Source organism: Liolophura sinensis, chromosome 8 (genome assembly GCF_032854445.1).
Source record: "Liolophura sinensis isolate JHLJ2023 chromosome 8, CUHK_Ljap_v2, whole genome shotgun sequence".
NCBI classification, from domain to species: Eukaryota; Metazoa; Mollusca; class Polyplacophora; order Chitonida; family Chitonidae; genus Liolophura; species Liolophura sinensis.
The window spans coordinates 10482941-10506707 of record NC_088302.1 but is presented as its reverse complement, the minus strand read 5'-3'; the positions used below and the strand labels follow the sequence as shown (position 1 = coordinate 10506707).

The following is a 23767-nucleotide window of genomic DNA, read 5'->3' as shown; positions in this document are numbered from 1 at the left end:
TAAAACAATGTAAAGGGACCAGGCCTCGGGTAGGCCTAGTCCACCAGCACAATCCTGCTCTATGTAGGAATACAATACAGACTTACAATAACAATATTAAAAGTTCACTCAAAGGAACATTTTTCATACTGTTTCACATATGAGCTTTACGAAAATATTCTCCTTCCCTATGTCCACCAGGAGGCAAAATAAAATTTTTATTCAACAATGTATCCATGGAAGGCAACAGATATTAGGACATAATCTGCAAAATCATGTGTTTAAATTCAGTAATCATTACCATATCATTATCATTATCATTAATTTTATCATTATTATGGGTAGCTGGCCATAATATTTTTTCCAAGCCTTGACCTTGATCTCCATTCAGTCCCCCCCTACCCCAACCCATATTTCCCCAAACCCAGCCCCTTCTAGATCAATTTGGAGTAAATGGGTAATCAAGTGTAACTGAGTCACCTTCAATGCCTCTCGTCTCAGGAATTCCAAACGTGCCATTTGCATAGCCACACCCTCTGGAATGTCAGGGATCGCATACGCCACACCAAACTTCAGGAACAAGATGGCATGCTGTGCACAGAGGCAGAAAACCCAAAAATATGAGACTCAAAATGAAATTTTAAGGGTAACATTTTTCGCAGACAAAGCAGTTCAATAAGTCACAGTCAGGCGATCATTCGCTTAAGTTACTGAGAATGTGCTCTTATTTTTCATCAAGATAATCAAAATAATTACAAATGTAAAAGTCTTACAGCTTCCAACACTACCAAGACTATGGAGATCACTTTCTAGGATTCAGGATCCACTTTCACTTAACAACTCAATTCTTCTTAACTTTCAACATTGCCTCAAAGCCTTATAACCTAAGAAAACTTTATGAAAATGTGATTTGTAAAGTTTTGGGAAAGTAAGAGCCTGATACTGCTCTTAATAAACTATCCAAATGCCTTAGTTGCCATTGTATTATATTTAAGTGATATATCGTATAAGTGAAATATTCTTGAGTATGGCATAAATTAACCCCAATAAAATAAAAGAAATATTAAGTGATATATATACTTAAACTGAAATCAAAGCAATCGAAATGAAGACTAAATGCATCCCTCTATCATGTTATAGGTGGACTCTGGACCTTACCTCTAATACAATGATAAGGATGAAGATGTAAGACTCGTCCAGTTCCGGGGCCAGGCGCTTGGTGTGTCCAAACACCCCCACCAAACAACAGTTAACAATTACAGCAATCACCCCCAGCAACTCCAGAGCATCCTGAAATGCACACAACATTTAAAAGTCATTTTAACTTAGGGCATCTTACAGAAAGTAAAGTTTCTCAGCAACCTCTCGATGGCCATGGGTTTCCCCCGGGCTCTTCCCTGTTTCCTCCCACCATAATGTGACAGAGTCATTTGGGGTTTCTTTTTTGTTTATACTCATTATCCACATAACGGACATCCCCTGTCCCTTTTCGCCTTTGGTATAGGTTAACTATGACTCGTTAGGGATACAGTACGTCATGTTATGAAGCTGTTTGTATGACGTCGCTGCTCCCCACTCCGCCTGCTCCTATCCTGACAGGAATGCTTTATGTTATTTCACTGCTGAGTTCTAAGCGATATTTCGTAAATAGAAACCATATTGTTTACATGATTATGTCCATGTAATAATGAGATTTAGTTAGTGTTCGTTAGTGTTTATATTTAGTCCTAATAAGCTGCATTTATGGGTTATTTATAACAGTTAGGGTGACAACGTTTCGCTTGTGCTAGGTAAAGACGGCTGCCACCGAATAACATGGCTACAGCTAGCAGAAAGTTCAAACCGGTGCGCAAGTTGTACAGGTGATCATCACATGTTCAATGTCATTTGTCTATTTCAGCATCATAACGTTTTGTTATTCTGTAGATTTTTTCCATTACTTTCATTGAGATAAATGATTTATTCTATCTTGAATTTCGTCATGACTTGGTATTACCACTATTGGACAGGTAGTTTTCAATGCAGCTATGTGATGATATGTTTAACTGAACTGTCGTACAATTATACCTGACTTACCAGATATATTTGTTAATTCAGCTGTCATGATTCATATCAAAATTGCCCGATTAGGATTTCTTGTCTCTAATACTATTTAATGGTTACTTTGCTTTACACAATTAATGATTGTGTATTTAGGTAGACACAGATGTCTTGACTGTGTCATGTAGCGGTATTCTGGGCTGGATATTCTGTGTATCTCCTGGTGTATTCCTGCTCAACAGGGGTAATTAAGTTTATCACCGTTTGTCTGATAATTTCTTTATAATATCGTTTGCATCAATATTGCTATACTCTTATGTGTTCGGCTTTATAGTTTGTGTTGAGAAAATATAATGGTGCGCACACTTTGCCTAGCATTTATTGTGTATAACTGTGTATACAAGACTGTGTATACTAGCAACTGTATATATGATAATAACTAATAACCAGAGCTCTGGGGTAAAGATACTTAAACATGCATTATTCTCTAATCTACATGAACTGTTTATTGCATTTGTTTGAAATAAACATATCTGTGTCACATTACTTATGTCACATTCTGTGTTTATATTCATAGGGTTATTCAAGGGACCAGTAAATAAAATTATACACATGAAGACCTCACCACCACATATTGTTGGGTGTTTCGTTCCTTTCCCACGTCACAATAATGCTGGCCGCTGTCAAATAAGCGAAATATTCCCGAGTATGGCATAAAACACCAATCAAATAAATAAATAAAATACAAACAGTGTTTCTTATCATGTCCCATATTGTTTTTTCACCCTCAAAGGGCTTATTTCACCCTCACTACTGTAAAGTCAGAAAACAGCACGTTTCATCAGATCTACATTTAATGATATCAGATCTTGACATTTTTATTCATCGCTTACTTTTTAAATTTCAAATCACACTAAAACAAAGTCAAAATGAAAATAGTGTAAATAAAAATGTTAATTACATACTATTTTTATTGTATGTACACGTGAATTGTTCTATATTGTATTGTACATACTGCTGACTAACATTTCGCCGATAAGTATAAGTTACTTCTCTCACCTGATTCTGGGAGTTCCGCAGTATTTATTTTAGAATGGTATTTTGAGGTTTGTTTGATATCATCCCACTTAAAAAATGTACATGTAAGTTTCAGCACCTAATCACTTTTTGGTGCGGATTTTTAGAGTGAAAAAAAGTACTCAGAAATATCCAAGTCATATAACCAGAATTTTTTCAACCATTTTGTAATATATACATGCATGTCTAGGTCTTTCAAAACTTGTCACTTACCTGCCAGGTGCCGATGCTTTCTACACGCTGACCAAAAGGTCGTTGAAAAGTCACACAGAGTTTGAAGGCATCGCTGCGTATTTCTATCACATTGTTGAGGAGAGCACACATGGCTGCCATGGGGAATGCTGGAGAGAAGAGCGTGACGTAGCCAAACTGTATCACCATTTCCAGGTAATCCTCAAATGTATCTTCATACTGCCAATCACAAACACAGATAATTTCATTTACACATCTGCTTCATAAGTGAAAGAAATACAAAATGCACATCTAGGGTACAAGGCTGAATTAAAAAACTGCAAAGTTCAAATTGAAATTTGAAAATTCAATCTCACATGGTACAGCTTCAATCATGCTTAGTGTCATGAAGAAATGGTTTCAAATGGTACAACAAAAACAGAGACCGGCACTGAATATTGATTAGATCAGACACACACACAGGACACTGGGTTATGTATTAGTATCACCACTGACTATAGCAAACATTCTGGCACTGTATTTCACTTAAAGTTAGGCACCAAGGTGTGTAAAACCAAACTTTCAGAAAAACATAAAGGCCTTAAAATGATACTTTTAAACACTTCAGAAATGAATCAATCTTTAGAAAAAAAAACAACTGATGCGGCTTTGTAAAATAAATGAATCAATCAGAATCAAGCAAAATATGTCAGATGAAAAATGCTTAACTTCAGGTGAAATATAGTCCTGTAAAAGCTATATATGTCCCTCATCGTTTTGAGCCATGTATATGTATAGCTAAGTCAAAGTCCACAACACAACAAAGTGGCCCTAATTAGGACGATGCAGTCTATATATCAATCTCTCAAACTTGTCATGGTAAGGCAATGTACCAAAAATGTTTTGGAAAAAAAAAAAAAAAAAAAAAAATTTGGATTACTTTCAAAGTCACCCAGGGCAAAAATGTCCCTAACCGTGTCAAAAATTGAAGAAATGGCTTCAAAACTGTTTAGGGGACTAAAAACTTGCGCCTTATCTTACTGGTTTCATGGCACTCTCCACTTCTGCCTGTGTCAAACCAACCGTGCTTCTTTCCACCTGCAGTTCACTGGCAACATGTTTAGAGCTGAGGTCAGAGGTCGTATCTAGGGAAGGGTCAATCCCATCAGAAGTTTCCATTTCTTCCACACAGTCTGGCGGTGAGATATCTGCCTTTTTTTCAGCTGCATTCACCTTCTTGTTGATCTTGTAGCCTGTCTTTAGAAGTTTCATCTTCCACACTACCCAGGGAAGAAAGGCTTCTTTGATGTTACCTATCACTTGCTTGGTGATAAGCAGCGCTGCCAGTTGCTACAGAATAAAAAACGTCATAAATAGTGAACACCGATAATACTTCCTCTAAACTAGCGCCTAATTACACATGCAATAATCACTGCACTTGACCTCAAATTTTGTCCCTGGGTAAATCACCCATTTGTCTAAGTCGCACAGTTCTAGTGATCTTGGAAAGGTCCTAAGTGGTTAGTTTGGATGACCATAGTATGATGCCCAACTGAACAAATGGAAGTTTCTGCACCAAAAGTAAGATATTATTTGCCTCCAAATTGCACTTTTTGGGGGAGATTTTTGGGGGAAACACACAGCTTCAGAAGAGGTCAACAACAAAACACAGTGTCCTGCATTCCTGAAATGTCATAGGTTTTGTCAAATGACTAAAATGATTTGTAGCTGACTGGTAGGTTAGAAACAGCTAGACTGTCTGGTGGCTTTCTTACCCTATTTGGAAGGAGACTTGACAGCTTGAGGTGATAGCTTATTAAACACAGCATGGCCTGATGGAATTTTATTGAATGCTTCATTATTTTCATTTGTGAAACTGACAGAGGGCAATTTCCTGCAAATCAGACATTCAAAACCAAAATAAGCCATTGAACTACTTGATCTGTTAGACTGCAACAGTCATGCTAGTCTTGTGGAAGACGAAACTAAGACCATGTGAACACATGTGACAGATCATACTCACTTCTTTTAGTCGCCGCATATCTCTGAGGTAAAAGGCAATATAAAATAATGACAGGAACGAATTCACAAACTGGAACTGCAAAAGAGAATACAATATAAAAAGTAGATGTTAAAATGTGTGAAATATGTAATTATAAAATTGGAGAGTTAAGAGCTTAATATGAACCAAATAAGTCAGATTCACAACAGTGACATTTAATTGGACATATAAAGTGATCATTTCTTCAAGATGAATTGAACTATCTTACCAATACAAGTTTGATGATAAGATGGTTCTCATAAGCTTCCTCCATCCTGTAATTTTCTGAGAAAAAAAGTAAAAGATTCAATCTGCATTATTGGTAACAAAAATATTCCCAGTGCACTCAAAACAACATCCAAAGGGGTTTCACACAGCAGGTATATTACTGTTATTCAGTAGCCTTCTCCAGGTTGCAGAAAAACACTGTACTGACAGTTTGCTCTGAAAAGTTTGCTCAAAACTTTCATATATGTTATGACAGTTGTGGTGGTCAACATATTTCAGCTAAGGAGTCTCTGTGGCCTCTGTCATTAGCAGGCCAGCGAGGTCAATGACCCAGGAGCCTCCCAGCAATGTGGTCGCTATGAGTTCAAGTCCAGCTTATGCTCGTTTCCTCTCTGTGCATATGTGGGAAGGTCTGCCAGGAACCTACGGATGGTCGTGAGATTCCCCGGGGTCTGCCCAGTTTCCTCCCACCATAATGCTGGCCATCGTTGCATAAGTGAAATATTCTTGAGTAAGGTGTAAAACAACAATTAAATAAACAAAATAAATATTTCTGATACATATAAAACAATCTTTCAAAGAAAACATTAGAATTAAATAAGGAACAAACACTCGCTATTCCTAACAAGACTGACACCAGAAATACCACAGTACCTTTGTCATTCAGCCAGCGGGCAATCTTTTTATATATATCATCAAGGATACCAATGGAGACAGCCAGTAAAATTTTGGGCAGGAACTTGGCAAACTTTGGCAGGTGTTCCTCCATAATCAGGCAGTTCACCCACTCCTGGATTTGGAAGATCAGCAACATGGTGATGAAGACGACACACAGGCAGAATAACATGACTGGAATGCTGACAAAATAGCGGAAAATGTTACGCTTCCACGCCGGATAGTATGGCTCCTGTCTTCCTGTCACTGGGCTGGTGATCAAATAACCCTGAAAATTGACACAGGAATTAGCAATATTCTTACAAGGGTACCTTGGGTACAAGGGTATCTTGACCTTAAACGACCTTAAAACCTTATCTTGACCTTAAAACGAAGAAACTTTCACTTTAATATACAATGGTTGTCAGGTTCATGGGTAGAGGAGTCAGAAGTAAGTCACTGTCTTACCTGAGCTCAGGAGTAAGTCACTGCTTTACCACAGGAGTAAGTTACTGCTTTACCACAGGAGTAAGTCACTGCTTTACCACAGGAGCAAGTCAATGTCTTACCACAGGAGTAAGCCACTGCCTTACCCAAAGTCAGGAGTAAGTCACTGCCTTACCCGAGGTCAGGAGGAGGTCACTGCCTTACCCGAGGTCAGGAGTAAGTCACTGTCTTACCTGAGGTCAGGAGTAAGTCACTGCTTTACCACAGGAGTAAGGCACTGTCTTACCCGAGGTCAGGAGTAAGTCACTGCCTTACCCGAGGTAGGTGACAAACCTTCTGAAGAATAGTAGGATCCACAATAAGAACAAGACTCTGTTTCACTAAATTTTGTAAATGACAGTTTTTGTTGACAGTGCTCCCATCCAGCATTCTTAAGTTTATCCATACATACACTGCATGTTCTGCGTTCACCTTATCATGGGAAGGCACTGTAGGATATGTAGGGCAGAAGCAAGACAATGAGAGCATATATGAAAAAATGGAACACAGAGGTTGACAAAAAAGGCAATCAAACCGTAAAAAGTGGCCTTGGGTCCTCTAAGAGCTCATCCTTTTTGTCCAATGTTCCCCACTTGAAGGCAAGTTCAGCACTTTTTCGCTTCCAATCCTCCAGATATAGGGTTGCCCAGACAACATTGAACAGAGCAAAGCCCACAAAACATAGGTCATCAATAAACTGAAAATGAAGATGAACACACCTGATATTAATGAATATAAAAAGCTGATATTGCAGAACACACAAAATCATTTTAATACACAAGGTCCAGTTATTGTCCTGGATGTTTAAATATTTTACTGAGATGTCAAAATACATATGATTTAAGTTCTTAGAACCAAGCAAGTCTTCAATGCCAAGCACATCATGGAAGCAACCCATCTGATATTTGTTCATATTTAATACTAAATATCAATTTGTCAAAATATATAATCATGACTATGATTTGAACAACTGTCAAATGAAGTTTCCATTAAATGACACGATGAACAGCCTGAAGCCATTCAAGGTTCCTTAATGTGATTAAATTACATCTTTTGCTGGTCAGATTATGTACCTAATTATTCTTTAATTGCATTGAAGTGATCTTGCTGGCTCATTTGCTTGTATTCATAGTAGCCCATCTGCTTCTGACAATGGAGATCTGAGGTTCGAATTCAAGTCTCATTAGTTTGTCAGCTATACTAGTACATTACCAGAAGGCTGTGGTTTACCCTAAGCACTCTGGCTTCCTCCATCCATAATCTAGATAGCTGATAGTGAAAACTCTTTGAATGCATGGATGAGCTCAAAGTAAACACATTGTCTACATACCTGATCTCTACCATGAGCAAACCAGACCAGCAGACCAACCAGGGCAGGCAGGCATAAGGCTGTAGTGTAGTGACCGAGATAGGCAAAGTACATGGCTATCTTCACACCGAAATATTCACATACTTTCTCTGTAAGCAAAAAGTTACAAACTTTATATACTACAATCTGATAGATTTTTCTGTACCACTGCACAGTGACCCTTTAAAACAAAGAAATATCAGTATACCGGTATCAAGAATCTGAGAACATGTAACAAAATTAAGTAATTTATCTTTCCATATTTATTTATTTTATTTATTTATTTTATTTTACTGGTGTTTTATGCCCTACTCAGAATATTTCACTTATAAGAGCAAAACGGGAAGAGCCTCGGGGAAACCCATGGTCATCTGAAGGTTGCTAGTAGACCTTCCCATATGTACATTAAGGCACTATTATAATCAAGAAGTTCACAGATATTGTAATTGTATATAGTATGAATGAAGCTTGTTGAACTGGTTCAACATACCTAGCGGTTGAAACCTGAAGACAGCCTGTACCCAGGTCTTGCGTAGATGGGAGAGGTCATCGCTGTTGTGAAGGGGAAGAACCTGAGATATGATCCCTTTGGAATGCAACAAAGGCACTGGATAACAAAACAAAAATAAGGATTAGGAGAAAAACAGCAGCAAGCCGAAAAATGCTTCAGTTTCAATTGTGGCCTATAAAAGTTGACCAGACAGCTGATCTAACCAAATAGGATTACCACAGAGTCACAGAGTCAATCCCACACTTACAACAGCAAGTGTTGTGAGAATCTCACCTGCTCACAATTATAGTCATCCCTTAATAAATTCATGAAATAAACCATTTCCTGTCTTGTTATATGCCGTGGATACCCAGTATATAACATAGGATTTATACTACCATGTACATGTACCATAGCAAAAGAACTGTTTATTTCTATTCTAATATATATAAAAAAATTCGAAAATGATTTTGAAAATATCACGTTCAACATGTATACTGCTGGAGGAAAAATTTGGGCAAGACTACATGTATTCAAACTGAGTGAAGAAGACAGTCTGAAATCACGGAATGCTCTTACATTGTTGGCCACTTCAACTAACTTTATAAACATCAGAGTCTCTAATGCTTTTGTTTTGTTTTTTTTCCACAAAAATGTTACATCTTCACCCAGTAATAAATTTATTTTGCAAACAAAAAAGGCTTTGAGTAAGACAGACGATAACTATCAGGTGCTAACTATCCACCCTGTAACTCCTATTGAGTGGAACATTCTGGTGTTAGGGTAAAAGTGTGAGGCTATGTTGAAAGATATCAATTTCTCACACATGTTCGCTCAGGTTTTTTAAATTCATTTATGGATTTTTTCTAATTTATTTCACACATTACGTCAGACAATCACGATTATGACAAGGTGCACAGTTGTGGTTTCAGTTTACACTTTTATGCCAGATATCTGCACTGGCTGTTAAATACCATGAGTATGGCGGTTGTGTTAGAAATTGTTTGACAACCAAACGTGATATGTAAGACGGTCAACTCTCTAAGATGATTAACTCTATCAAGTATAATAAGGCCAGAACAGAATGCTAATCTTAATCAAAATGACATCGTTTACTTCAGAGCTGTAACTAATTTTGTATTCTCAATCCATATCCTCAAGAGAACGATCATGGGCCTCAGGTTTGAATATAATAAACTAATGGAAATTTTTCCTTACATAATCCCCTGGATCAGTCACGGTGAGCAAGACTGCTATAAACATGACAAAGGCAGCAGCTGATTACCATAGCAACTGACAAAACAGCCATTACGGTAAATAAATACATTGACAGGCACATCATCTTCTCTCCACAAACCACAAACAGTATGGACTTCCCGACAAGGTTTACATTCACATACATGTATGATAAAACGTATTTTTCAAAAATACTGACAATATTAGCTCAGGAAAAATTGTGTAAACAGTTTTTCAGACAAAATTATATGGGGTCTCACTTGTTGCTGATAAAACCTCAATATGTTGTGATCTCTACAGCACATTACATATACATGCACGTACCTTTAGAACTGACAATCACACTTGAGGTTCTGCCTGTGTTAAAGTTTAAGTACTAACAGGGGTTCATGTACCTAGTATATAATATGTAATCACTCTTCAACAGCTGTATTTGAAATGAAGGTCATGATCATATGGGAGCCTGAATACTATACATGCCATTTCATTTATTTAACCAACAATGAACGCTTATTTTGTCCATAATGAAAACAAGTTACATGTAATTATACAGATTCTTCGTTTTTGTTCAGACTAATGATACTTCAGAAAAGAAGTCATCTAAGATGCAAAAAACACATGTAGAATGTACCTGTGTGTATATGTATACAAGAGTGGGGCACCCAAGTATCCCTGTACATTCAACATGCTAATATGCACATGCAGATTGCAAGTGCACATAATGCATCCCTGCACAGACACCTCTGGACATTTCTGTACAGACGTGAACTTAATGGGACACAGCTGCTGGGAACAAGACCAAACACAAAGAAGCCGATAGACAAGTATGAATGTACGCGCCTGTCCATAGCATAAAGATAAGTTTGTCCAGGCCCCTAGTATAATTATTGATATAACATGTATAATGAATTTCAAGGGTCATGACAATAGCCACAATGGCCTATCCACGATAAAGATTGATTTTCAATTTAAATGAGTTAGACTGAATGAAATTATTAGATATTATAGAAATGTTTTTTTGACGGCACATGTAAAACAGGAAGCACATTTTTTTGATCGATTCAGAATGCTTCACATACCCAAATGATCAAAAATTTCACCCAACAAAAGTGCATTTTTAGACACAAATAAATGTCACAAAATATGAATATTAGTGTTGAAACGTACAATTTTCCAGTAGAAGATGATCCCATGTTCCAAACAAACCCCAAAACACCTTTCTAAACTCAACAGAGCTCTCAGAATCAGGAAAAATGCACAAATTAGTAACGGATGAAATTTATGGTCATTGAGGATATGTCCACTGTATGTATAGGGTATGCAGGTTGTAGATTTTAGGAAAATACTATGTGCACAATATTAGGAAAGCAGATGTTCTTACATCAATGATTTGGCTGAATTAGTTGTAGAAAGTTAACTACATTAATTTCAAACTTACACACAACTGGAAACACTTGGTCTTTTGCATGATTCAAAAATAGAATACATAATTATGTCTTAATGGCACTTTAACAATACTGCTGCTATTCCGAGTAAGAAGTATAGATCTTTCCAAAGGACCGGCCCAGCTAGCACAGTTGCAAGAGCGCCTGCTTCCGGAGCGGTAGATCCAGGGGTCAATCCTGGGGCGAGTCACACCTAAGGCTTTAAAAGAGGAAGTCGCGGCTTCCTTGTTTGGCGTTCACCATGAAGGGGATAGTGCAACTACTGGTTGACCTGTATCAGTATAATGGCTTGAGTGGGGTGCCATACTGGCCTTCGGTGAGGCGTCTCAGTGAAGCAGCACTAAATAAAAGAGCAGTGGAAATCTGTCCTGCAACAGGGAGGCACATTACATGCATTCTAAGGATTCCTTCGTCATCATATGACTGAAAAATTGTTAAGTACAACGTTAAACCCCAAGCACTCACTCATCTTTCCACAGGTTTGTGAGGAAGACTGCACTGTAAGAGGTATTCTCATAGAGATGGATGCAAGTGTTTTCACATTCTTGCATAATAAAAGTTCATCGTTTATCATTTGCTTTGTCACTGGAATCCTTTCAATGATTATTCAAACGATTCAGTTTGTGAATTATTTCGAAAATCCTATGAAGGAATATTCCATTTAGCATGGATTTACTAGTCTAAAAAAGACTCGCCTGTTTCATTTATCACAGTTGGGAATTTAAACTTTTTAGTAACCTTCAAAGTTATTCATGACCTGTGATTACCTATTGATTGGCCCTCTAGGAACTTGACCTTGCCAAGTTCTTCCCCTTTCTCCGCCCTGAGGTCATTGAGCATGTTTCTGAGGATATACTGACGCTCTTCACTGGTAAAGAAGGCACGCTCGTCTTCGAAATCTTTGAAAAATCTTTGAAAAATGCCTTGTCCTTAAACTGGAAATCCTGCATTCCTCCCCCAAACTCCTCCTTCAACAACTTCTTGATGGCCAAGTCTTCAGCTGCCCGTAGCAGGCTGAAACACAAAATACATGTATGACCAATTATTCATTTATCTGATTCATTCTTTGTATTAAACATATTTATTTTCTTTTGCATATACACAGTATTTACTTATTTACTTGATTGGTGTTTTTTTTAAACTGTATTCAAGAATTTTACATATATAAGGCGGCGGCCAGCTTTATGGGGAGAGGAAACTAGGCAGACCCCAGGGAAACCCACGACCATCTGTGGGTTGCTGAAAGACCTTCCCAAGTAGGGCCAGAGAAGGAGCCAGCACATGTACACGGTATGCCATATAAGCTTACTGAGCTGCAACATTCATAGTACATGTAATATATGATCATTTGTTAAATCCAAATTTTTTCACCTACACGTACAATGTATAAGATGGCGGTCTGTCAATGGGTTGAGGAAACCAAAGTGCCTACAAAGATAAACCACGTACCTTGGCAAGTCACTGACAAACTTTCCTACACGTTAAGTTTAGATACATGTACATCTACACCATACGGGTGGACGAGAAATGGTTTTAAAAGAAGGCTAGACTTCACACACAAGGGGTTGTTAAATCACTTAAGCCCCAGAAACAGTGAGATTAATCTACAAAATCTATGAGTAGTGAAGACCCAGAAACAGTGAGATTAATCTACAAAATCTATGAGTAGTGAAGTCCCAGAAACAGTGAGATTAATCTACAAAATCTATGTGTAATGAAGCCCCAGAAACAGACGGATTAATCTACAAAATCTATGTGTAGTGAAGCCCCAGAAACAGAGAGATTAATCTACAAAACCTATGAGTAGTGAAGCCCCAGAACAGTGAGATTAATCTACAAAATCTATGTGTAGTGAAGCCCCAGAAACAGAGAGATTAATCTACAAAATCTATGAGTAGTGAAGCTCTAGAAACAGTGAGATTAATCTACAAAATCTATGAGTAGTGAAGCCCCAGAAACAGTGAGATTAATCTACAAAATCTATGTGTAATGAAGCCCCAGAAACAGACGGATTAATCTACAAAATCTATGAGTAGTGAAGCCCCAGAACAGTGAGATTAATCTACAAAACCTATGAGTAGTGAAGCCCCAGAACAGTGAGATTAATCTACAAAATCTATGTGTAGTGAAGACCCAGAAACAGTGAGATTAACCTACAAAATCTATGAGTAGTATAGCCCCAGAAACAGTGAGATTAATCTACAAAATCTATGAGTAGTGAAGCCCCAGAAACAGTGAGATTAATCTACAAAATCTATGAGTAGTGAAGCCCCAGAAACAGTGAGATTAACCTACAAAATCTATGAGTAGTATAGCCCCAGAAACAGAGATTAACCCACAAAATCTATGTGTAGTGAAGCCCCAGAAACAGTGAGATTAATCTACAAAATTTATGAGTAGTATAGCCCCAGAAACAGTGAGATTTTTTAAAAGTTTTTCAAAGCTTTCCACACTACATGTATATTGCCTCTATCAGTGCAGTGTTTGAGGCAGGTCTTACAGCCAATATATTCCCAATGCTGCCTCACTGGAATGCCATGCTGAGGACACAAGACTTCAGTCGATCACAGTATACTGAGACTTGGATGAGCAGCTAGCAAAAAAGTACAGGTAACAAGATTTCTAGCTCCAAGGCCTTACCCTAAAAGTGGTATTTGATTTGAAAACTGAATACAATAACAGCTTTATTAATAGACTCATTTCATATTTATACGTATTTAAAATTGCCAGAAAAGTGTTATGTTAAGATAAAACTGTGCCAAACGAGCCGGCAAGGGTTCCTATAATTATATGACAAGGTTTTGTTTAAGAAATAAACAATTTATTCATATAGTACGTTAGTTTAAATCACACTTATACAAGAGGTGTCCAGTGTCCAGTACTTGAACTTGAAGCTGTTGATTCTGAACTGTTGTGGCAATATTTCATATTAAAAGCAGCACTGGTACGTTTATCAGTGTTTACCCACAGGAAGCTGTGCGATTGTATAAGCTTCTACACAAATGTTACAGATCAATACTCAGCTGGACCAGCTGTATGAGCATATATTCAGGCTATCATGACACAGAGCTCACAGGCATAGCTAAAATTACATATATTCAATACCCCAGTTGATAATCACAATACTGTACACGTCTGGAGCACTTATGTGTACATGTACATGGACAAATAAATTTGTTACGTAATATGCAAATAGCCTGATGAACCATGCATTCTGAAACCTTTTAGTGTTTGCACATAAAAACATCTGTCAAGATTCCTATAAACAGTGTGTGAGTACACTCTTGTTTTCGGGACCAATCGCCATCAATCAAAATTATAAGACCAACTGCAATAATGCCAGTCAAAGTATGTACTACATTATGTCAGTTAGAAAACTTGTCTAAGCGGTAAATCAGGAGCTCAGATGATTGCCCTTACAGCTGAGTGCCGATGACTTCAGGATAATACCAGTCATGTCATTGTTTGACACTACACCCAACATAATAAGTCAAAAGTAATTACAATACTAATAGTGACTTATTCACGTGAAGTGACTTGCTACTGAGTCAAATGGATTTATTTATTTATTTGAGTGATACTCAAATAATGCCATACTCAGGAATATTTCACTTATGTGACGGTGGCCAGCATTATGGTCGGAGGAAACCGGGCAGAGCCCAGCAGAAACCCACGACCATCCAGAGGTTGCTGCCAAACTTTCCCACATACGGCCGGAGAGGAAGACAGCATGAGCTAATCTTGAACTCACAATGACCACATTGGTGAGAGGCTCCTGGGTCATTCCATTGTATTAGAGCCCAAACCAACTGAGACGCGCAAGCCTGAGTCAAATGGAAAATCAGGTGCCATTGTGTGTGTTTAAACCTTTGGTCAATATCATGTGGCGAGACTGTTTCACTTCACACAAACTACAGATAAACATACCCCTCAATTAAACTTTCTTTTGTAATTCTGATATTGTTCTTAAAGTTTAGTCGTGTGTTTTCTAATGACATTTCATGAATCCTGACTTAGTTTAAGTAGATGTTGATTGAACCTGTCAAATTTGAGCTAATATGTCTCGCTACCTAAAGAATAGTATCTTGTGTAGATTATTCTACATTTCATTTCAAATGTTTTATCTGGTCTGCAAGATACAGTTTGATCTCCTTTATGATCATATTAATGTGGCATATGATCTACATGACAAAAGTCAAGACTGGCTTGAAGTATAAACGTGGTTCAATCTACTTTCTAAGTGTTTCCTGACAACTTGAGCCAGTTTGTTCTGTGCTTTAGCAGCCATTTGTAATAATATCACACTACATCAATGTCGATCTATGATAAGGTGGGGGTACAAATGATACAGGAAAACTTGGACTTCTGCCACATGACTTAAGAACTGGCAAAAAGAACAGAATAAGACTTTCGCACAGGCTATTAAAATTGCATGTAACAGAATACAGCCTACAAGCATTGTTCATGTTGAAGCTAAATGCATTAGTACTCCATTGCCCTGATTCCACACGCTGTCTTCTGAAAAAACATTAATCATTAAATCATACATATTGTGCGATCTCCCCCCCCCCAACACCCCCCACTGTCCCTCCATATCCCCACCCCTCCACTCAGTCTCTACCCTGGCCAACATTTAACCTCCCCGAGACTAGCTATTGAGTGAGAGCTGGACTTAACTACGTGGTCACACCTAACACTGCACATCCAGCTTCAAATAACAAAAGACCTGTTCTTCTCATTATCCAACACATGTTAGTTACAAATATTATGAGAGTTCTCCAGGCATGTTGATAATATTAGAGCAGTTTGGTAGTTTACACCACTCACTTCATCTGGTTTGATCCACCCATAAACCTGACATTAATCGTAAATACTGAAAAATTCTTGAGCACCGTATGGCTTTCGAAGCCCACCAAATAAATGAATTAAAACAAATAAAACCAGAGCAGATATAGCCTTTCAGTGCTTACCCTAATTCTTCAACCTTTTCCACCACCTCTACCACCAATATTTTGAAACTTTGTGAGAGAAACATGGAATGTAGAAGATTAATTTCAACAGATTTATGAAGCCTGCCTTATTATTCACACAAACAAATCACATTAGCATCGTTTTGATAATAACTGTATGCATAAATTCCACTGATAAAATTGCTTTAATGATTGAAAAGGTTGAAGATTTACAATACACCACCTGCAGTTTAACAGGGAAACCTCTGTGTTATGCACTGTGGAGATCCAGTTGTACTGATTAATCCATATCTTTTGGATGTTATTCTTTGTGCAACTCTACACAACTCAACTCTATCTTACATGTACCTCCAGATTATTTTCTTTTATAGAACACAAACTAAAGCCAGGGACAAAACTGAGAAGAGATGGTTAAATGAGTATAGACACTTCTCCTCTAAAATGAACCACATTTTGCCTCTAAGATATCCTGTCAACACCACAGCTCTTCAAAAATAACCTGTTTTAGTGAGATGTCAGAGTTGACAAAAACCTGTATTATTTATCATTTTACTGATTTACACAAATTTATTCCACAAAATGAAATATGTCATCTTGCAACTTACTTGTCATAGCTTGCTGTCATGTAGAAGCCGTATACCCCTGTGTTACCATGGTGACGAACATGGACAGATATTTTCGGTGTCCTTGACCTGAGACGAGACAGGAACCACATGAGGGTGTCGTCGTCAGTTTTGGGTGGGAAGGTAACAAGAATGTCACAGTTTCTTGTTGGAATGGTTCTCGCCCAGGCATTGCTGGCTACCACAAGGCGGCTGGCATCTGCAAACTTCTTCCCCAGAAACTGAGAAGCTGTGGACATTGCAAAGGAGATGTAGGAAAATTACTCAAGATTTAATTAAAAATGCAAGAGTTCTTTATTATACATGTATATTTAAGCTCAGAAATCATCAACTTGACTGTGCAGATAAAGCACTTTCAACATCAATTAGGTCACATCGCTAAATTGGTTTCTTACAGGTTGGTCATAATACAAACTTTGTTAATACAAGTAGAGCCGTTTCACTGGAATGGCAAGCTGTCATGGCTGAAGACACCAGACCTGACACCACACAAAGGACACTTATGATTATACGGAAACATCCCTGTTGCCAGCCTAGTCTAGCCAATCGTGTGACATTTTTCACTGTTATCATTATGTGATTGGTCCTCATAAGCTGGTGACACTGGTGTTTCCGCATATTTGTAAATACACCAAGTTACAGTATTCTAATACACTGTGTTATTACAAGCAACACTAGGCCAAACCTGTTATACTGGCCATCATGTGAGGAAAAACCAAGGCCGCCAGTCTTAATGTATTAGTCGTGACCTTACTTTGTCTGACCTCAAATCTTCTGTTTGCTGAACTGGTAGACATTCTTATAACACGAACCACTGCAGTACTCATACAACCACTCCGGTATACATGCAACCATTACGGTACTCATGCTACCACTGGGATGCTCATGCAACCATTGCAGTACGCATCATGCAACCACTGCAGTACTCGGGCAACCACTGCAGTACTCATGCAGCCATTGGGATACTCATGCAACCATTGCAGTACTCATCATGCAACCATTAGGATACTCATGCAACCACTGCAGTACTCGGCCAACAACTGGGGTAATCATGCAACCATTGCAGTACTCATCATACAACCACTGCAATGCTCAGGCAACCACTGCAGTACTCGTGCAACCATTGCGGTACTCATGTAACCATTGCGGTACTCATCATTGAACCACTGGGATAGTCATGCAACCACTGCAGTACTCGGCCAATGCATTATGGTAAAAAAGGAATACATTTACACCTGCAGTACATTTATGGGTTTTCACCATTTTATTAAATAAAATAAATATAATGCTCTTTTCTTACATATGTGCACATACACAAAGTAAAAGCATACAGTAATATTATTATTTATTTGCTTGATTGTTGTCTAAAGCCACATATGCAGAATTGACATAACATTTGCATACAGAGGAAACTAACCAAAAAAATTGTCCGATTGCATGGTGACAAATATGCCAACAGAAATAAGAAAACTGAAGGTAGTGTAACATACAGTGCAGCATTACATACATGCAGCAATAAATACAGGAATAAATCCATGAATAAATAATGGCAGCTGAATAAATAATAACCCCATTAGACCCATCAATAACGCATCCAGGTATGCATGTGATAAAACATGTGTATAGTAGTCAAGTAATAGCTACAGAATCTCAGTTGGCTGAATTTCCCGTCACATGTAAGACAAGTATATCGACATGTGTATGTACTCCTTGAGGTCATCAGCTGTTTACCATGGCCATAGAGAAAGCCCTACACATGTAATTGTGCCAACTGTCTCGGCCAACAAATTGCGCTACTCATGCAATCATTAGGGAACTCATGCAACCATTGCAGTACTCGTCATGCAACCACTGCAGTACTCGGGCAACTAACCGCAGTACTCTCTGTCCATTACTACTAGAGCAGCTATAGGGTACAGACTTCAGCATTATATATATAATATGTACAGTGTAGCTACAGGCATAAATTTACATGTAGACAACAGAAAACCACACCGCCATGTGTAAATGGACACGGATAAATTTTACCTAAATCACAAAGCCTTCCAAGCATATTGTCCGTCACATTGTCCTTAAAACATCAATTCACTGCTTCTGGTGGTACGTTGAGGAGAATCAGCACAAGGGCATGGTATCTAAAACCTGGGTGACGGGGGCAATTTGTTTGTATCTCACTATTCACGGTACAAGCTGCAGCAGTGAACAATGAGCTGGTGTTACATCCACATGAGACATCTTGACAACTGAACAGGCTGGCCCAGATTACAGGACATCTGCGCTGGAAGTACACAGACGCAGATTAGCAGTTAGCGGCGAGTGCAAGGCCTGCACTCAGCATCTGTACCGCGTCCTGAACAGCTCTCTCCTCGCATGAGCAATTACTGGGCAGTTGTCTCGTTTCGCTTACAAACCACCCCCTAACGCTTGGCCTCCCACATGACCGTGCGTTACATGGACAAACCCCGAAGGATTGGCCACTGAGGACCATTTGCTCTGGTGACATTGAAATTCATTAGCTGAAAATCAATCAGCAGACTGTAATGTAAAGCAAGCTGCCAGCCTGGAAGCGGATAATCCAAAATGGCTCTCTCCATTGCCGAGTTCATAGTAACACATTTACACTGCACTTCATTGGCTACTTTCAAATGCACTTGTGATAATAATACCAGGATAAGCTAAACAATACATGTAAATACGTGAACAAACTTTGGACCCATTATCTAATCAGACACTTCACCTCCCTTCATATAATCAATAAATGCTCAATCAAACATGGTCCCATGGCTGTGATCGGCAGTTTGATCCTACATGTCCTGTCACTGTATATAGCCTGCCTCTGAGCAACATGTCTGCTATATAAAAATAACTCTATGTCATAGTTGCATTGAAAAGAATATTACAACAACGGCTTATCATATTTATAGGCTAATGGATTTGACCAAATCATGCATTTAACAAAATTACACGTAAATCTATGCACCACTATAATAAAACATGGGGTTAATTCTATGCTACAGCTAGTAGACTATTAAAACAGCGTGGACCTTCTGAATGCTACAACTTACAAATATACCTTATAACTTGCTTCACTCCAGGGTAGCTACGGTACATGTACATGAACACTCAGTATGGTAACTTACAATACTTAAGTATTTAGGGTGTGCTCAATTAATCCTACTTGCTTCTCCATACTATCTCTACACTTTTCATTTATTTCCTTATTTATCTGATTGGTGTTTTATAATGTACTGAAGAATATTTCCCCTATACAATGGTGGTCAGCATTGTGGTGGAAGGAAACCCAGCACAGAGACCTGCTAAATACCACAACTATCCACTAAATACCACTTTTGTATGTGGGATTGCTAATAGACAATCCCACATACAAAAGGAGGGGAATTTTCAATTTTTATAAGGTACACAGTACACCATGACTGCTACATGCACAATCCATTACCCCATCATTACTCATCACTACTTGATATACACTCCATCACTATCACATGAACACTTCCTTACAACAATATGTCACACCATGACTGCTACACGCACAATCCATTACCCCATCATTACTCATCACTACTTGATATACACTCCATCATTATCACATGAGCACTTCCTTACAACAATATGTCACACCATGACTGCTACACGCACAATCCATTACCCCATCATTACTCATCACTACTTGATATACACTCCATCACTATCACATGAGCACTTCCTTACAACAATATGTCACACCATGACTGCTACACGCACAATCCATTATCCCATCATTACTCATCACTACTTGATATACACTCCATCATTATCACATGAGCACTTCCTTACAACAATATGTCACACCATGACTGCTACACACACAATCCATTACCCCATCATTACTCATCACTACTTGATATACACTCCATCACTATCACATGAGCACTTCCTTACAACAATATGTCACACCATGACTGCTACACGCACAATCCATTACCCCATCATTACTCATCACTACTTGATATACACTCCATCACTATCACATGAGCACTTCATAACTACAATGTGTACACACCATAACTGCTACTCACACATGTTCACTCCATTATCCCATCATTACTCATCACTAATTGACATACCCATCATCACTACATGAGCTCTTCAGGACTACAATATGTACATGCTATGACTGCTACATGCACACTCCATTATAACATCATTACTCATCACTAGTTGATATACCCATCATCACTACATGAGCTCTTCAGGACTACAATATGTACATGCTATGACTGCTACATGCACACTCCATTATAACATCATTACTCATCACTAGTTGATATACCCCATCATCACTACATGAGCTCTTCAGGACTACAATATGTACACGCTATGACTGCTACATGCACACTCCATTATAACATCATTATTCATCACTAGTTGATATACACCATCATCACTCATGAGCACTTCATTACTACAATATGTACACACTATGACTGCTACATGCACACTCCATTATCCCATCATTACTCACCATTAGTTGATATACTCCATCATCACTACATGAGCACTTCATTACTACAATATGTACACACTATGACTGCTACATGCACACTCCATTATCCCATCATTATTCATCACTAATTGATATACTCCATCACCACTACATGAGCACTTCATTACCCGGTACTACAATATGTACTCAGTATGACTGTTACATGCACACTCCATTATCCGATGGGGCCTCCGTGGCTCAGTCGGTTAGCGCGCTAGCGCAGCGTAATGACCCAGGAGCCTCTCACCAATGCGGTCGCTGTGAGTTCAAGTCCAGCTCATTCTGGCTTCCTCTCCGGCCGTAAGTGGGAAGTTCTGCCAGCAACCTGCAGATGGTCGTGGGTTTCCCCCGGGCTGTGCCCAGTTTCCACCCACCATAATGAGTACGGCGTAAAACAGCAATCAAATAAATAAATAAAAACCATTATCCCATCATTATTCATCACTTGTTGATATATTCCATCATCACTACATAAGCACTTCATTATAACAATATCTACACACTATGACTGCTACATGTGTACTCCAATGTCCCATCATTACTCATCACTAGTTGATATATTCAATCATTACTACATGAGCACTTCATTACTGAAATATGTACATGCTATGACTGTTATATGCACACACCATTATCCTATCATTAATCATAACTAGCTGACACACTCCATCACTGCTAAATGAGCAATTCATTACCACAGAATCTACACACTATGCTATATGCACACCCATTACTCACCACTAGTTGATACACTCCATCATTGCTACTTGGGCACTTCATTACTGCAACATGTGCACACTAGGACTGCTACATGCACACTCCATTATCCCATCATTACTCACTATTAGTTGATATACTCCATCATCACTACATGAGCACTTCAGTACTACAATATGTGCACACCATGACTGCTACATGCACACTCCCATTATCCCAGCATTACTCACCACTACATGCACACTCCATTATCCCATCATTACTCACCACTAGTTGAAATACTCCATCATCACTACATGAGCACTTCAGTACGACAATATGTGCACACTGACTCACTATGACTACTACAAGCACATTCCATTTATTATCCCATCGTTATTCAGTTATTACACTCCATCACTGCTACATGAACATTCACTACTGCAATTTATACACACTGCGACTGCTACATGCACTCTCCATTATCCATATCCATTACTCATTATTTCTTGATATACCCTAAATGACCATAAATTTCATTCATGATTAACTTTCCACATTTCCTGATTTTGAGAGATCTACTGATTTTGGAAAGGTGTTTAGAGGCTTTGTTGGATCATGGGATGATATTCAACTGGAAGTAAAATTTTGGGAAATTTCTTTGCCTCTAAAAGTGCACTTTTGAGGGCACAATTTTAGGTCATTTAGGGTAGACTCCATCACTGCTACACTGTTCATTATGGATGGATCCAACACATTTCATGTCCCGCCATTCCTTCTTGTGACCACGTTACTTTTCATCCCATTCCCAGTGAAAACAACAGTGATATCATGACATCAGAGAAAGATGAACATTTGTAACCAATGTGTTGGACATCCAGTTGACCTATTTGCAAAAACACTGCTTATGATTGGTCAATTGTGTGTTCTTGGTTGAAAGGGTCTATTCTGTTCTGGACTGTTCATAAACGCACAAATACATTTCCAAATCTCCCAAAACAAACTGATTTATTTTTGTAATCTATATTTACTGAATGCCATGATCTTTATCTGCCAGTAACAGCTAGTGTACATGGAAATAATCCAAAGGTCATACGAACAGTGCGGGCAGCTGAATTCCCAAATTTCCTTTCCAAGGCTATGAGTTTAAACCCATATACTGTGGAGGTATGTTTTAATCCCCTGAGGTGGCGCTAGTCTGAAGCAGGACCTTAAGTCATTGTTACATCAAAAAATCATAGTAGCACAATGTCTACAATGTTACAACATTTCAGTTTCTACTGTAGCATTGTTCTGTCTTTATTTTGAGGTGGCAATGATGAGCTGCAAAACAAACATTTCACGTCAACAAAATGGCATCAAGGTCCTACAGTCAGGTGTTTGACGAGTTCCCGCTGAAACGCATCTTAACTACATGGCCAATCCCCGCACCCCTTCATGCATTCTACCAAAGCTTTTCCACACTACACTACACACAAACACAGAGAGATTGTTAGGTTCCTTTTACATCATGTATCATTTACATGCCAAATATGCACTTCACCTAGTTGGTAAGAATTATCGTATACTGTCACTGTTCCATACTAAGGGCACAGACCCTTCAGCCAGTGCTCAAAAAAAAGAAAAAAAAGAAAGAAAAAGCTTACCTGTGCAGCAAATGTATTAATCTATGTTACTGTAATTCAACCTTTTTGCATTTTTGCAAGGTGTTTATTCATGCAAATTCTGAGTGCATTATTC

General features: G+C 38.4%; 1 protein-coding gene across 1 annotated transcript in view; it reads right to left on the bottom strand.

Annotated features, from left to right (window-relative positions):
* LOC135472295 (anoctamin-8-like) overlaps nt 1-23767 on the bottom strand; it is a 30665-nt gene that overhangs the window by 4739 nt on the left and 2159 nt on the right. Inside the window, 13 exon segments of the mRNA XM_064751738.1 lie at nt 460-570; nt 1138-1269; nt 3310-3507; nt 4309-4617; nt 5291-5365; nt 5538-5593; nt 6191-6479; nt 7212-7373; nt 8007-8134; nt 8515-8631; nt 11963-12113; nt 12116-12209; nt 16771-17017. Of these exon segments, the coding sequence (XP_064607808.1) occupies nt 460-570; nt 1138-1269; nt 3310-3507; nt 4309-4617; nt 5291-5365; nt 5538-5593; nt 6191-6479; nt 7212-7373; nt 8007-8134; nt 8515-8631; nt 11963-12113; nt 12116-12209; nt 16771-17017 (2069 nt within the window).